Source organism: Talaromyces atroroseus, assembly GCF_001907595.1.
Source record: "Talaromyces atroroseus strain IBT 11181 chromosome Unknown scaffold_9, whole genome shotgun sequence".
NCBI classification, from domain to species: Eukaryota; Fungi; Ascomycota; class Eurotiomycetes; order Eurotiales; family Trichocomaceae; genus Talaromyces; species Talaromyces atroroseus.
Window position 1 is genome coordinate 512322 of NW_017971441.1, and position 15133 is coordinate 527454.

The 15133-nt window shown below is 48.5% G+C and overlaps 5 protein-coding genes across 5 annotated transcripts, besides 1 other annotated feature; 1 reads left to right on the top strand and 4 right to left on the bottom strand.

The window, feature by feature from the left end:
* Positions 1–1784: 1784 nt before the first annotated feature.
* On the bottom strand, positions 1785–4308 carry UA08_06565 (hypothetical protein; the record flags this gene model as incomplete). Its single annotated transcript, XM_020268856.1, has 6 exons — positions 1785–2485; positions 2554–2862; positions 2923–3629; positions 3682–3769; positions 3841–3912; positions 4053–4308. The coding sequence occupies 6 exons, from the start codon at positions 4306–4308 to the stop codon at positions 1785–1787; spliced, it is 2133 nt and encodes a 710-aa protein (XP_020118223.1).
* Positions 4309–4985: 677 nt separating this feature from the next.
* UA08_06566 (5'-AMP-activated protein kinase subunit gamma) lies at positions 4986–6683 on the bottom strand (the record flags this gene model as incomplete). The annotated part of the gene is made up of 3 exons (XM_020268857.1): positions 4986–5335; positions 5400–5754; positions 6411–6683. The coding sequence occupies 3 exons, from the start codon at positions 6681–6683 to the stop codon at positions 4986–4988; spliced, it is 978 nt and encodes a 325-aa protein (XP_020118224.1).
* Positions 6684–7467: 784 nt separating this feature from the next.
* Positions 7468–7547: a repeat region (Identified by RepeatMasker using a combination of RepBase library and repeat library created with RepeatScout).
* Positions 7548–8033: 486 nt separating this feature from the next.
* UA08_06567 (CRAL-TRIO domain-containing protein) lies at positions 8034–9044 on the bottom strand (the record flags this gene model as incomplete). The annotated part of the gene is made up of 2 exons (XM_020268858.1): positions 8034–8329; positions 8396–9044. 2 exons carry the CDS (start codon positions 9042–9044, stop codon positions 8034–8036), a joined length of 945 nt encoding a protein of 314 aa, XP_020118458.1.
* Positions 9045–9339: 295 nt separating this feature from the next.
* On the top strand, positions 9340–11527 carry UA08_06568 (hypothetical protein; the record flags this gene model as incomplete). Its single annotated transcript, XM_020268859.1, has 4 exons — positions 9340–9668; positions 9736–9906; positions 9969–11268; positions 11354–11527. The coding sequence occupies 4 exons, from the start codon at positions 9340–9342 to the stop codon at positions 11525–11527; spliced, it is 1974 nt and encodes a 657-aa protein (XP_020118265.1).
* Positions 11528–11852: 325 nt separating this feature from the next.
* Positions 11853–14697, bottom strand: UA08_06569 (hypothetical protein; the record flags this gene model as incomplete). The annotated part of the gene is made up of 3 exons (XM_020268860.1): positions 11853–12577; positions 13024–14002; positions 14086–14697. The coding sequence occupies 3 exons, from the start codon at positions 14695–14697 to the stop codon at positions 11853–11855; spliced, it is 2316 nt and encodes a 771-aa protein (XP_020118415.1).
* Positions 14698–15133: the final 436 nt, after the last annotated feature.

The window sequence follows — 15133 nt, forward strand, 5'->3', positions numbered from 1 at the left end:
CCCCCCTTGCCTGCTGCAACGAGTAGATACTACATAGTACGTACATACAAGCCATGTCAAAGGAAATCCCTTCGTCAACTATCGTGCAAACAACATGATTCACGGTGGGTGAGCCGCCAAACACCTTAGTCCCTCACCGGTCTGGACCACCGACTTGTCAGCTCTCCTGCAGGGAACCAGCGGGGCAGCACAGCACGCCGTTGAATTTTGACAGCCAATGGAGAGAATCAATTAGCCCAGTCAACGATTATGCTTTATCAGGTTCTCAAAAATCAGGAGAAAAAGGTAGTGCCAGAATCATCCCAAGCAGGACTACTCGTGGTATGCCACTTAAGGTACACAACATCAAGCAGTGACAAGACCCACGCGTTCCCGGGAACCCATAATCCTACATAGGAGAGACAGAGATAGAAGCAATTGAAGGTGGCAACCTTGCTTCATCCCGAGGCCACGATGCCTTTACCTGGAATAGCTAGGGGGAAGTTATTATATAGTAAAAGAGAAACAGATTAACTAAGTTACTCCACAACACAGAGGATTCAAGACTTCCCTGCGGAGACATGTTCCGCAACGTCTTGAATGACGCAAAAGGCATCTCATCAGTAAAAGCTCCGTACAATTATTATTCCTCGCTATGTGTGGTGGCATCTTCTAGAAGAACAATGGCTACCGATCAAGTTATCGGAGTAAATGGATTGCTTCCGTCTGCGGAAATTTATTTTATACACACACACCCACACAGACACACACACACATATATATATATATACCACATACATATACGCGGCACAATTGGAAGATCCTTGCTCCGTATCATTCAACCAGCCAACAATACTCCATACTGGCAGGAAGCCTGAATGGCAAAAAACAAGCCTATATGCTTTAGAAGACGATCCTCCAAGCGGCAACGACGGGGCGGTTAAGACCAATTGGTGGAACCGCATCCGACCCGGAATTATGGGGCACTTGGTGCTCCGGCGCTCCGGACTCTAGTCCCGACCAATTAAAAGCCCTGTTTCCGCACTGATCGTGATCAGCCCTAAGTAGCTGTGTTTTCCTACTTTATTATTATGTTATCAACGACCAGGATGGAAATCGACCGGTCTATCTATCTACTACCTATCTCTCAAGCCCATTGCTGCACCGGTCAATTGGTTGAGAAATAATAATCAATGACATCACAAACGTCATGGACTGGACTGGAACAAAGAACGGTATATGGTACACGCAGCCTGTTTCCGGGGTAGTGCCGTCCCCTGCGATTGGTTTGATTGAACTACCACTGTTGGTCCTGACTGAAAATGACAGCTCATCTCGATCTACTGACAGACGGATACCTGGAAGCTTCCAGTGCTTATAAGAACGGTAATATCAATGTCAATATCAATAACAATGTTAATATCGGAGAATAATGGTAGCATTGAGTTTGTATAATAATATATATCTTTGCTAAGAATACATTCAGATCCCTCCGGATGCCAACAAGTAGGAATAGGTGGTAATAATATATAGTAGTGGAGGTTGTTAGCCAACAATAAAAAGGTTCAAACCAAACAAAAACCTGTCCAACATAATCCCATAATCATGTGTCGAGAAACATAAAGAAAAGACAAGAAGAAGACGAAAAAGAAATCAAACAACACACGAGTAGAGTCTGCACAGTCATAATGTGTTTCCAGCTGTAAACAAAAGTTTTTTTTTTTTTTTTTTTTTTTTTGTTTTTTTCTTTTCTTTTTTATCTTTTTTGGGGCGGGTTCAAATCTCTTTCACATAAATTCGGCAATTCACATATCAAAAGCATGCAATTGACGGCTGACTGTGCGCCAGTAGTCCAACATCATCTCCATAACAATGTACGCCTCACAGCCACGGTCTTCTGGCCCGACGTCTTTGGTCTCCTCACAGAGTAGAGGGGCAAAAACATCAACAATTCGGTCGCGCGTCAACAATCCAGCCCGACTGATGGGTGGACAATGTTTGGTGCGGTAAAAATCGAGCAACTGGTGGGTTTCATAATCGAGCAAAGAACATAAACCAAAAACGGCACAGAGGAAATCAAACTGCATATCGTTCGTTAGAGCCAGAATCGCCAATGAAATGACTCGAGCTCTAGTCGGAGACACTGCCGGCAAAGCTCCATTGTAGCCGAACTGGGGTACAACGGGTTCGTCGGGGAATTGGCGATGTATAATATCAACAAGCGTATGGTAAAGACGAGGCGCTCCCAGAATACCACCTGGAAGCCCTGCCAGAATATTTTTAAACGTCCATGCAACAGGAAGGACGTGGAAGCGTCCGCGTATAGAGTCTTCTTCGAATTGATATGATTCAAGCACCTTTGGAAGAAAATCGCTTCTTCTTCCTGTAAGGTTATCCATATCAATTTCTTTTTCCACCGATACAATCTGATCGGCAAAGTGGTTGTATATATCAGAAGCGAGAGAAAGGTCGCCTTCCTCGGAAAAGATGTTTCGCGCGTTAGGTCCTACCAAAAGAAAAAAGAAAATTAGATTAGGTATCATTAGTGAGCGGCGTTTTTTCACGATGCCATACCATGAGTTTTCAAGTAATCAATCAGTGAGACTAGAAAAGCTGGGAGTCTCATCACTGCCGGGGCAAAGTCTCCAGGCAAAGTAAGAGCGCCATAGCCCCATAATCGGCCAAGTTTCTCAAGGGGTTTGCCTTTGATAGCGTTCATGGTGTGGTATTTGGCGGACAAATTTGAGAATGTTCTCACACGTCGCAGAGTCGGACCCTTTTGAGTAGAAGGAGGTGCAAAGCGAATATATGAACGTACACTCCGCATCTTGCGAAGAAACGTTTCCATTTTTGAGGGCTTATGGCGAATGAAACATTGGTAATCTAGACAGACGAGTTAGCACTTGGAGGGCTGGCTTTGGCAATATATTGTTGGGCACTTACTTATTGGGTCGTTCTCAGGTCGAATAAGCGTATACATGCCGTAGAGCCTGGCAAGGACATTGAAAGCGTCGAGAGCATTCTCTTGGCGACTCGGTAATTCCGTATCGGAAAAGAGCCGCTGTGGAAGAGCATATTCAGGCAAGAAGGATATAGCAGGGGGTACATATTCACAGCTTTCGAAAACACAGGTTTCTCCCCCAAGACTGTGCGCCGGACTATGGCTAGGTCTTGGGTGAGAGTAAGCAAAAAGAGGCGCAAATTTTGGAGAATCAAGTGTCGCATAGGTTATGCCGGGAACGTATTGAGTTGAAGGGTCGGTTTCGCTGTCGTCAACCCCGAAACTGATATGTCTAGAAGGTCTACGGTAGACGGTAGCGCTACTGGTCTTAGATCCTTCGGACAAGATAGTTTGGTCGCTTGCTTTTCTAGGGTGCTGTTCAGGAAGTGCGCTCGTTGCATCGTCAGCAGGCTCGTCTGTTCCACAGACAGCACCAGTAGACGAGACTTCCAGGCTGTTGTTGGACGTGGTTTCAGGCTGCTGCCCTTCGATGGATTCTTTTACTGGGCTAGCAACTGTCAAGGCTGGGTTTGCTGTCAAGGATTGGCTCGTTTTGGAACGACGGAAGGCTGTCTTGACAGAAGCAAAGAAACTGGAACTCTTCTTGTGAAGCAGGTTGCAATGAAACTTGGAAGAAGCACTGAGGAAGCTCGATGTTAGATTTAAATACTAATAAGTAGCAACAATGCAGGGAGAAATACCTGGCTTTGATGGTAGCCAGGCCACCCTTAACAGGGCTCGGCTCCTCCGTTGGGACGCCGGAGATGTCCTCAGGGGCTTGAGGGTCGTCTTTGAACAATCAAGTTAGCGCAAGAGTTACTATTGAAGGAAAGAACCGTGCGATTGGGGGTATTACTTACTTTCGACAGTTACACCGGACTGGCTGGGAAAGAGATCTTCTTGCTCAGGGGCAGTGCGCTTCTCATAGTCATCTGCGACCGGGAGCAGAATGTCAGCAAAGCAGGGCACGGTGCTTATCGTTGCAGACAGGAAGCAGAGTAGAGACAATAAATAGCAGATAAACATGAACAGGAATACAAATAGAGGGTAAAGAATAAGGAGAATGACTTACCTGTGGTAGCGGCTGGCGCGGGGGGAGACTGGTCGGGTGGGAGGTTGCCGTTCTCCGAGAAGGCTTTGAAAATGCTGTCGTACAGCTCTTCTTTCAGCGCCTTCTGCTCCCACTGCAGCTCCTTGACAGCAAAAGGATGAATGAACTCCTCAAAGCTGGTGGAGCGAGAAAGAGACTCGGGAAGAGAGGCGATGGTTTCTTCGTCTGCAGGTCTGGTAGCGCCGTCAAAGACCTTGAGGAAGCGCAGACGGACCATCTTGGCCGGCGCGAGAGGAAGAGAGAAGACAAAAGGGGGTTTTCTTAGAGTAAAACGATTGGTTTGGATTGGTTGGGTTGATAAGCGAGGTTCCTGCCACAGAGTTGGATGTTCTCTGATGGAAGGAGCGATGGAAGCGATGAAAGTGAGTGATGAGGAAAGAGGGAGGAGAGGAAGAGAAAGAAAGAAGGAAGGAAGGAAGGAAGGAAGGAAGGAGGGGCAGGACAGAGGGAAAAGCAAAGGAAAGGACCGGAGAGACGGAGTACGTCACCGCGAGTTAGTTACCAGATTGGGAAGGAAGGAGGCCTGGGGCGCTCCGGCATATCAGAAGAACCGATTCTTTCTATTCGACCAGAACTGACAAAAGCATGAACTGACAAAGCAGACATTCATCATCCCAGCATTCCCAAGCACGTAGAACAGATCACAGAGCTCACCGTCGCGCCAGCTCCCTGGCTTGGAGGAGACAGCATGCCTGAGGCATGCTTTGCTGCGGCGGAAGTCGGGAGTGTGAAGCCCCTTTGGGACTTGCGCGATGTCATGGGATGGAAAAGGGAAAGAGCAATCAATCGATATATTCGCCGGCGTAGATGCACCCACCCTCCTGCCTGAAACGCCAGTCCGCATGCAAAAGAAAGAACGTAGAAGGAAAGAGCGACTATGTACACCACCTGCTACTATTCATCGTGCTCGCCCTCAAGTAGAATGTACTGTAGAATGTCACTCAGAGTCAGCACTCCGATCAGTCGGAAGTACTCGTCCACCACGATCAACCGGTGCACCCGCGACTTGCGGATGGTGTCGAAGATGGTGTCCAGCCCGTCGTTGATCGAGCACGTATAGATGCCAGGAAAGTCCTGGGTCCAAGTGTCAGCAATGCGCCCAGGTGCTGGCAGACGAGAGGAGGGGGGAGTTACCGGCGAGCGCTTCTTCAACGCTTCTCCCACGCTGAGGCTAAGATCATCGTATGTCCCTCCCTTGATCAAGGTGATCACGTCAACCGCCTCGAATACATTATAAACAATACCTGCACTGATCAGTTTTGCTCCTTTATGGCTGCTCGAGAGCGGGTTGGGTCTTTGTTTGTTTACCTTCGGAGTTGATGATGGGAACACTTGATATGCTACGCTCGACTAACTGGTGAATGACTTCCATGACAGGCGTGTCCATCGACGCAGTGACGATATCGTGATAGGTGCCAAGCCGAATCTCCTTGAGCGGCTTGCGAAGGTTCTGTGTCTCGGCGACATTGACCGCGACAAACTTCAAAATCCGATATTGAGTGACCACACTGACGACAAGGGACCGGTCAGTCTGGCTATCATTCGAGACCAAGGGGATACGCCGCGCGCGAGAAGACAGCATGCGACGACATGCTTCATAGAGCGGCCGCTCTGGGTCAATCGCTATCGTTTCTGGAGGCGCTACACCCAATGCCTTTTCCACCTCTTAAGATTCGCAGGATATCAGCATCCAATCACATAGGACACCGGGAGCGACGCGCAAAGCCATACCTCTTAAGCTGTTCAGTCGGAATTGATCAATTTTATCCAACGCGGCTGGGTGATTATAATAATATTGGATGACATTGATGTAGTCGGAGGTTGTGAGCAACCCTGCAAAGGTCGAGGTGGATGAGTCCCATAAAGGAGCGGAGACGATGCCTACGCACAGCCAACAAAAGTCAATATGGCATGGAAGAATACAACTTGGTCTGGGCGCATGTGCTTGCCATTCTGTATGAGTATATTCAGACTCTCCTTGACCGAAAGCGACGTGTCGAAGACAATCAGGCGGAAGCTGAGCGGTAAAATGTCGTAACTTGTTCGGACCTTCAGGAAATTTCGAATCGCGCGCTACCATATGAACGGATTAGCAAGAGGCAGGCCGAATATTTGCGCCAGAGATCCTCAATTGAAGACGATAGCTACAGAAGTAGAGGCCGGGTTGATTGGAAGCTTGGGTATTAGCCTGGCAGTACCAACGAATACGCCCACCCCTCTGACCCCGCGAGAATAGCTCAGTAGTATACTAGGGGGAAACAAGGAGAAGAAAAGAAAAAGGCCATCACCCCCAGCAAGTCTCAGCAATTAAATACTTACCAATCCCATTTGTTCCTCCGCATCGACAGCGCGTTCGGGCTGAGAGGCCGCCATTGGATGTGAAAGACCACGGCGTCGCAAGTACGAGGCCGGCTGCACAAATCCCCTCTCGTGACCACTGATGACACGGCTCGAAGAGCTTTTACCACCACCACCGCTGCTGCTGCTGAGACTCTCTCCGAGATGGGAGTTATAAGTAGTATTGACGTTGTCCAACGCGGCGGCGCTGATCGGGGAGCGTGGAATGGAGGTCAGATGCTCTTCGTCCGCCATGGTTCGTTCGTTCTTGAGAAGGCGAGCCCGCTTTGGGGAACGGTAGCCGCATTCGCCCCAGCTTTAAAAGCTCAAACTTAACTATGATTAGCGAATCCTATGCACCCCCATTATTCCCAATAGCTACGCCTTTTAATTCCTTAGTGTTATTTTTCTTGTATATGTGGAGTTGGCTAACGCAGTCTTTATCATATTGCTTCCTAATGCAAAAGTCTAACTCCCATTTTTTAAGCCTCACGGGAATCCTCCCTTCATCGTCTTTCGAAAGCAGCTATCTAAGTAGGTTGATTAAGTAGTAACATATCCCCATAGGGAAGGGGTTGGCGCGCAAGATGGTACCCATGTCGGTAGTACCATCCTGGTTCCACCTATCGTATGCTTCAGCCTCGATATCATCCCATTCGTTGAAGTCTTGGAGAAATGCCTCTGCCATCCCCGAGGCGTTAAGAATTTTCGCGAGTGTCCAGTGACATTCCAGGAGCATCATTTGCTTATGCGAATGGCTTATGTCTTTAAAGATTTCGATGTCATAAAACATTTTCGACGCTCCAAAGGGTATGGCTTGTTAGGCGGAAGAATAAAATACAGGTGTTTGCGAGCTATAGCACACTGACTGTCGGCTAGCTGGGCCTGCTCTAAGACGATCAGAGGCTCTCTGATGGATGATGGTAGGGGAAACGGGTGCATCATCTCCCTCCAATGTCGCCGGCGGCTTTGGGGGAGACATATTGTTGGCAGAACTGGGACTGGAATTTGATCTTCTACAAGTATGTGCTCCTAGCAGCGGATTATCAACCATTAAGCCACCAAAGAGGGACCCCCTATGGGGCTTTTCTGGTAATCGTATATAATTAATGCTTTTTAGGCGTAATTCTCCGTTGTCAGCTCCGTACGTTCGGTGGTCGCTAGTAGGTAGGTACCTATGTAGTAGGAACACAGTGATAAGGTGATGACAAGGGGAAAGAAGTTGGTGTTGAGCCCGTTTCATTGGGATATCAACAGAAGCGTCATGACGATGCCATCTTATTGACTCTGACACTAAACCTGATTAGGAAACAGAGCCTTAGGCGTTCTTTGGCCAGATGACAATAGTGTTGGCACTATGTATGATTCCTTCATGTTCGTAGAAGAAAAGATGATTATAATCACAGGTCTAATCAAGTGGAGGTAGGTCAAAAAAGGCCCGGGGTATTCGTACCACAAAAAAAAAAAAGATGACACAGGACGAATGCTATGCTTGGCGGATGAGGCTTGACTCTAAGCAGTCATAATATCTCGATACATGCTTTTGTATATATAAAAGGGCAAATCTAGATTCGCTGAACCGCCGTTGTTTCACTATTTACCCCGTTACGATGCGGCGACCTCACTGCCTCCGCGAAGATAATATTCCGACTCGCCCACTTTTTGACCGGCTTTGACCCAGCGTTCACGCATCAACTCACGGCGTTGTTCAGCGAGTTTGTTTAAGGCCGGCCAATATACAGCGTGGTCATATTCAAATTGAACGTCTCCGCCGGATGATGCGAGTAGTTGCTCTGGAGGGACATGCTTGCGCAGATCCTCGTTGAACTTGAGTTTCTGGACCGTAACCGGGTCGATAAACGGTGTGATGATTTTGAAGAATCCCGAGATGATCCAAGGTACTGCAATTCCAAAGTTAGCGCCACGGTCTCGGGAGAAGGAAAGAAAAAAGACAAGATGAAGCTTACTATTTTGTACAAGAGCTCGGCCTAAACGCTCTGGATAATAATTCTGCAGGATATCCAATGTCTGTTTTGCCTGGCCTATAGTAGCGTTCTGGCCGGACCTTGTCTCTTTAAAATTCACCAAAAGCGCCACATTCTCTTGACCGGGAGGCATCAAATCGACCACTCGTTCAAGCATGAAGACCAAATGCTCAATCTGCCGGGGGCTTTTATCTGTATTTTGTCGGGACGGTATAAGGTAAAGGCAGGGACGGCCTTCCACGTCGTATCCCAGAATGACTTGCTTGCCGGTTTCGTTCTCGATGGAGATATAGTCCGCAGTCAATTTATCGCCAATATATTCTCTTCGCCATGACAGTGTATCGCGGATCCGTTTTATCGCATTCGAAACGTTCCACTTCGTAGCTCGTAGGTATCGAAGTAGGCACTCCCGGGTCATGAACATGCGTTCATCATCAGTCAGCGGGGATTCACTCGCGCCCTTGGCGAGGCTTGTAGGCAACGAGGTGATGGAGGATACAGCTTTCAGCACCTCATCGTATTTCTTCGTCTGGTCGGCTGTCAATTCGGCAGGTTGCGGGATTTTGGCTTGGTCGACTGGGTGCTCAAACGGCGTTTTGATGACCGAAGTTGGGTTCTCGGTCACAGCCATTCTTTTTCTGTTCCGTATGTTGAATGCTTGGATTGAATTGAGACAGCAAGCCAGACTGGTGTTTCTCACTCAGGGGTGCCTGGGCACTCCGTACGCGCGTTAACTGGAGCTGGGATGATCAACAAGGCTAGCAGCTTTCGGGTCACGCTTTTCTTATCGCTTATCAGTCATTGATAGTCCGTCATCCGACGCGCGACTACGCGTGTGCCGCGACTTGTCCGGAAATCAATTAAACACCTCCCCGCAATCGATAGCATTGACCAAAGACAAAATAAATAAACTACAAATCCTCCCCATGGACGACATTGTGCAAGAGCTCAACGAGCTCTTCGCTGGATCAGCGCCGGACGGCCTCGCTCAAGATGTCCTTACGGAGCTGCAATCCATGCTGCGACTGCATGGCATCACGCCGCAAGAACTCTTCTACAAATGGGAATCATACAGCATGAAAATGGGATCAGACGACACCAAATTGGACCTAAACACCGTTCGTGCTTTCAAAAGAGATGTCCAGGATTCGCTGGAACGAGAGACCCGTGGAAAGACCCATCAAGTCCGGGGCACAGAAAAGAAACCTGGCGTGGCAGCGACGCCTCGAGCTGGCAAGACCGATGTTTTTGGAATGTAATTTATACCACGTCATTTGCTTGATATTGCATATTCTAGTCAATGCTGATATCAATTGATGTAGGCTAGATGACTTGACACCCAACACGCCTCAATCCCGCATCAATGGCTCCGCGAAACGAAAATCGAATTTCGAAACACCGTCGGGACCCAAGACGGGGAGAATGGATGTTACTGGGACGCCTGCGGGCTTCAAGACGCCATCCAAGGACGCCAATGGAGTAGATGGCTTGCAGTATGGGATGATATACTTGGACTAAACATGCGTTGAGATGACTAAAGAAAATATCTGCTTAGGCCCGTTTCGTTCGCCGAAAGACAGAACCCAGGCCAGGTCCTGGAGACTCTTAATGCTCACCTGGATTTGCCCAAAACGCCTATGGCCCCGTTTCCCGAACCTCGTATTCGACCAACAGCAAACACAGATTTGAAGAAGTTTGGGTATAAGCCAATGTCCATGCGGCTGAACGAGGCGTCGGAGATTCTGGATGACCGAATAGACGAATTTACGGATTTATTTGAGAAGAAATATCCTGATGTTACGTTTGGAAGTGCTGCAACACAAAGCACAAGCGAAATAGTGGCAGTTGGCCGGATTGCTTCGGACAGTCTGGAGGGTAAGCTTAACGTGGCTTCCCTCGTGCTCGAGACATCTCGACGGACTGGAGCTGGTCTTCGAGTGCCTCTAAAAGTCGACTCTCTGCCGTCTGTACAGTTTTTTCCGGGCCAAATTGTCGCTCTCCGAGGAATAAACGCCTCGGGAGAATTCTTTTCCGTCAAAGAGGTCCTAACACTACCCTTACTTCCTACAGCGGCGTCATCCCCTGCTACTATAGATACAATAAACGAAAGACTCGGAGGCGCCGATGTGGATCAGCCATTGAATGTCTTTTTTGCCGCTGGCCCATATACGGCTGACGACAATCTGGAATTTGAGCCTCTCCAAGAACTATGCAAAAAGGCTACCGACGAGTATGCGGACGCTTTGCTACTCTTAGGCCCTTTCATAGATCTAGAGCACCCACTCATCGCAACTGGTGACTTCGATGTCCCCGACATTCCCGGTCTGGATCCAGACACTGCTACTCTGACCGCACTGTTCCGCCATTTCATCTCCAAGCCGCTCCAACAGCTGTGCGCAGCTGTTCCTGGCATCACAATTATGCTTGTACCATCAGTACGGGATGCTATTAGCAAACATGTATCGTGGCCGCAGGAACAATTGCCGAAGAAAGAGCTTGGACTGCCCAAGCAAGTTCGCATTGTCTCAAACCCAGTGACATTGTCCCTCAACGAGAGCGTGGTTGGATTGTCTTCGCATGATACGCTGTATGAGCTACGAAAGGAGGAAGTCCTTGGTGGACGGCCAGCAGAAGCCAATCTTTTGACTCGCTTACCCAAGTATATGATCGAGCAACGACACTTTTCACCTATATTTCCTCCGTCTTCTCGAGATACCTTACCTAGGGCCAGCGGGCCTAACAGCGTCCTACCATTAGGTGCCATGGTAGATGTCAGCTATCTCAAACTAGGGGACTGGTGGAACGTCCGACCAGACATCCTTATTACACCCAGCATACTTCCACCATTCGTGAAGGTTCGTTAATTCCCAGTTACTTTTTTTTAAAAAAAAAAATAAAATAAAAAGAAAAGGTTCTCACGCATGCGTTTATCCTATTTAGGTTGTTGAAAGTGTCCTAGTGATTAACCCTGGGACTCTATCCAAGCGCCGGGCTGCCGGCACATATGCAAACATGGCCTTACATCCTCGAGTCATATCTAAAGAGGAACAACAAGAGAAACAGCTCGGTCACAAGGTATTCGAACGAGCCCGAGTCGATATTGTACGCATATAGTTGCAACTGTATTTTCCTAATGAATGATCTATCTTTTGCGTTCTATGCACAAGCGGCGTTATCAGTGGGTTGGTGAGCAATAAATTCAGTTCCTCAAGGATCTTTCGCACGAAGTCAATTCTAGAAAATATATGCAAAGAGGGTTCTATTTTCCTGTTTCCAGTCACAACCATATGTATTGTTCTCGTGTTTGTTTCTAGCGAAAAAAAGCAAACATTTTGCAAAGCAAATGATCTACCCAACTGCTCTGTCATAAACACCAAACGCCACGCTTCAAAGTCAGATAAAAGAGAGCAAAGGGGGAATAAAAGGTTATAGACGTCGATCAACGCAAGCACATAACTCTTCTTCCACCCATCAGAGCCCCCGACTCCTTCACCCTCAAGCCAGCCGCCGCAGACGCAGCATGAGACCCCGAAGACCCAGCAGCAGCAGCGACACCAGATGCAGCAGCCACCGCACTCGTCGTCGCACCCTGCAACCCCGGCCTCTCCCCTCTCACCAACTCCTGCAACCCGAGATCGCGCCAGATCGGCTCCGACCTCCGCCCCGCAGCATCCATAGCTCTCGCAATCCCAAACGCGGCATGTTGATCAGGCACCACGTCATCCTCGTCCTCCGGATTAATTGGTTGGTAATGCGGCGGTAGGTAGATTTCCTCAACGGGTAAGAACGAGGGCACTATGCTTGAAGGGCTGTTTGTGGCTCCGTACGTGACTGTTGCGCCGCCTGGACCCGTGCTGCCGCTTCCGACTTGTTGCTGTTGCTGGGCGGCAGCGAGGTTGGCGTAGAGGGATGTGTGTGGTCGGGTGAAGTCTTCAAAGTAGTCTGCAAGACGCGGGTGGTGCATATGCAGGTACGTCGAGGAGGAGTCTTTGGACTTGGGATTGATTGAAGCAGGGTTAGTGACATTATATAGTGTAAGGGGAAAGGTAGAGTCACCATCGTGGATGAATGCTTTGTTTACCAGACTTTCTCCGTTGCAATCCAAAATGATCCGTCTGCTTCGTCCACAATACTGCAGGTATAGCGCTTGTTCCAGAGTAGTAACTTATGAAGATGTAGATAGATGGTCATCAAAACATTCGATTCTGCCGTGATATGCCGCCTATTTCATATGATTTGCGGGGTGCTCTATCAAGCAATGCTTTCTTCACTACGTTAAATTGATGCGAATGGTTATTTTCGAAGTGAAAAAAAAAAAAAAAAAAAAAAAAAAAAAAAAACACTGGCCCGAACAGATTGTTTAGCTATAACTGATCATAGCCCACCCATATCTAATCCCTCATGCATGACAGGATAGCAAAGTACATGTTTTGAAAACCACGCCTCTTTCCAAACGAGAAGCAACAATATACGAAAATCATGTTTGCCAAATCATAGTTAAACATGGTATTGTGAAAAAAAAAATAAAAATAAAAATAAAAAGGACACATGCGAGATAGAGAGAGAGAGAGAGAGAGGAAGGAAATTCCACGACAATCAAGAATTCGTACTCATGCGATGAACAATCGGAACAGCGCTGGGTGGCAGGCTGCCCATCTCAGTCACCACCATATCAACGTACTCGGCAGGCGTCACGTCGTGCATGATATTGAGAAGCTGCAGATTCGGTGTATCCTTCCAACCGGCCAGCGGAGATGGTGCGCTCTGATCCAAGCTCAGACTCGCCATTTCTTCACTGATGTTCTGATTGCCTCCCTTCTTGCTCGTCTTTTCATTCGATGTGCTATTTGGGTCAGGCAGACCTGTGACTTGCTGCAGGGGCTTCTTCGTGACCAGCTCATCGGCATCTGCGATTTCATTGACAACAATACTGTCAAGAGCGACTCGGTCGGTGAACTTGACCGTTTCACAACATACGATAACAGGAATGTCGGCGCCGCCAGACTGTTCTTTTGCGGACATCGCCACTAGCGCGGTGCCAACTCGCGAGTACAGCCGTCCGTTGCCAGTCATGGCATGAGCTCCGAGGAAGACCTTGGTTGCGTCTTTCACGGCATGGCTGATGCCGTGTATGAGAGAATATTGAACCTCCAGACCTACATTCGACAGGGCACGGGCAAGATTTTTGCCTTCGAACAAGGGCCGGGAGTCAATGATTGATACCCGGAATTTCTTTCCTTGTTTGTGTGCAGTGATAAGGGTCTGTTTCACGATGGAGCTCCCGGCAAACGTGACAATGACATCGCCGTCCTGGATCTTCTGTGCTGCACTGCTGGCAATCACTTGGTCGGCAACCGTGATCTTCTCTCGAATGAAATTGTCGATAAATTCGCACAAGTCAGCTTTGGCCGTGGCTTCAGGAACGGACGGATCTATGGATGAGATAGACAATTTGAGAGCACGAATAGCGTTTCCTTGACTGATGGATAGGGAACGGCAAGTAGAAAGGTACGTTATTTGGTGAGAAAGATGGGTGGTTAAATGACGAGCGAGCGAAGTCCCGATAGGTGTTGTGTAGGATTCGATAACCTAGAAGTGCAAAACAAAAGGGAAAAAAAAAAAAAAAAAATTAGCCACTATGCAAGTCGAAAATTGAATGTCTGCACACATACTCTTTTAAAGGCAATGAGAGTCGCAACACATCGTGCACTGCTGCCGCAAATAACATAGTCTCGTATCTGCAAGCCCAGAGCCAGAACAGCGGGGTGCACTTCCTTTGCTGCTCCTGCAATCGTGGAGCGCCTTTGAATCCCGTAAAGATGTCCAAAGACCGCAACATTCTTATCTTCCTTCTTTTTCGCCTCGGCTGGTGCCGGTGCTGCCGCGCGAGTCCCTCCTAGATGCCTTGCCCCGCCCCTCGAAGTCGACGCAGGGCCGTCTCTGCCCACCGGTTGTGCTTTTCTCGGTGTCTGCATCGGGCCTCCCTGAGCAGGATGTTGTTGGGCACCTCCTCCACCACTTCCTCCTGCGGCAGCTTCCCTCTCTGACTTTTCGCGCGCTCTCCGAGCCGCCTTTTCAGCCTTGGCTCTCTTCTTCAGCTCGGCAGGCGAGAGCTTCTCCGAGGATCCGTCAGCGGGCGCCGCATCTGCTGCTTTTGGCGCCTGGGGCTGTTTTTGCTTTTGGGCGGCATTTTTGGGCGTCGTGTTCGCAGCGCCTTTTTGGATGCTGCTGTTGTTGTCGGCCGCGGGGCCAGGCGAATCTTGCAACTGACCGGGGCTACTCATGTCTGAAAAAAATTGATGATCGGACGATTCGCGTGTTCTCTAAGACACTGACATTTGCTAGGTCGGTGCTGTTGGGTCGTTGACGGTCAGAGACGTGTGCGTGTGTGGTGGCATGGAGGGATGGATGGTCTGACTCACGGATTGTTCGTTACCTTTTGATCGCAGTCCCGCCGCGGCACAAACCTTAAGCGGCAAGAGACGAGCCTAATTAATTACTACCCCGTACGCACTCTGCATGTGTATGTATATATACATATATATGTATATCAAGCATTCTCCATTTGTCCAATCGCTGCCTATTTGTACGCTCTACTAAACAAAATTGATAAACAAGAAATAAAAAAATACGGGCTGTCCACCATGTCAAAACAAGGGTATGCAGTAGAATTTACTCTTTGTAAAGAATTTCCAAACTCCCCCCGCCGCTCAATATAAA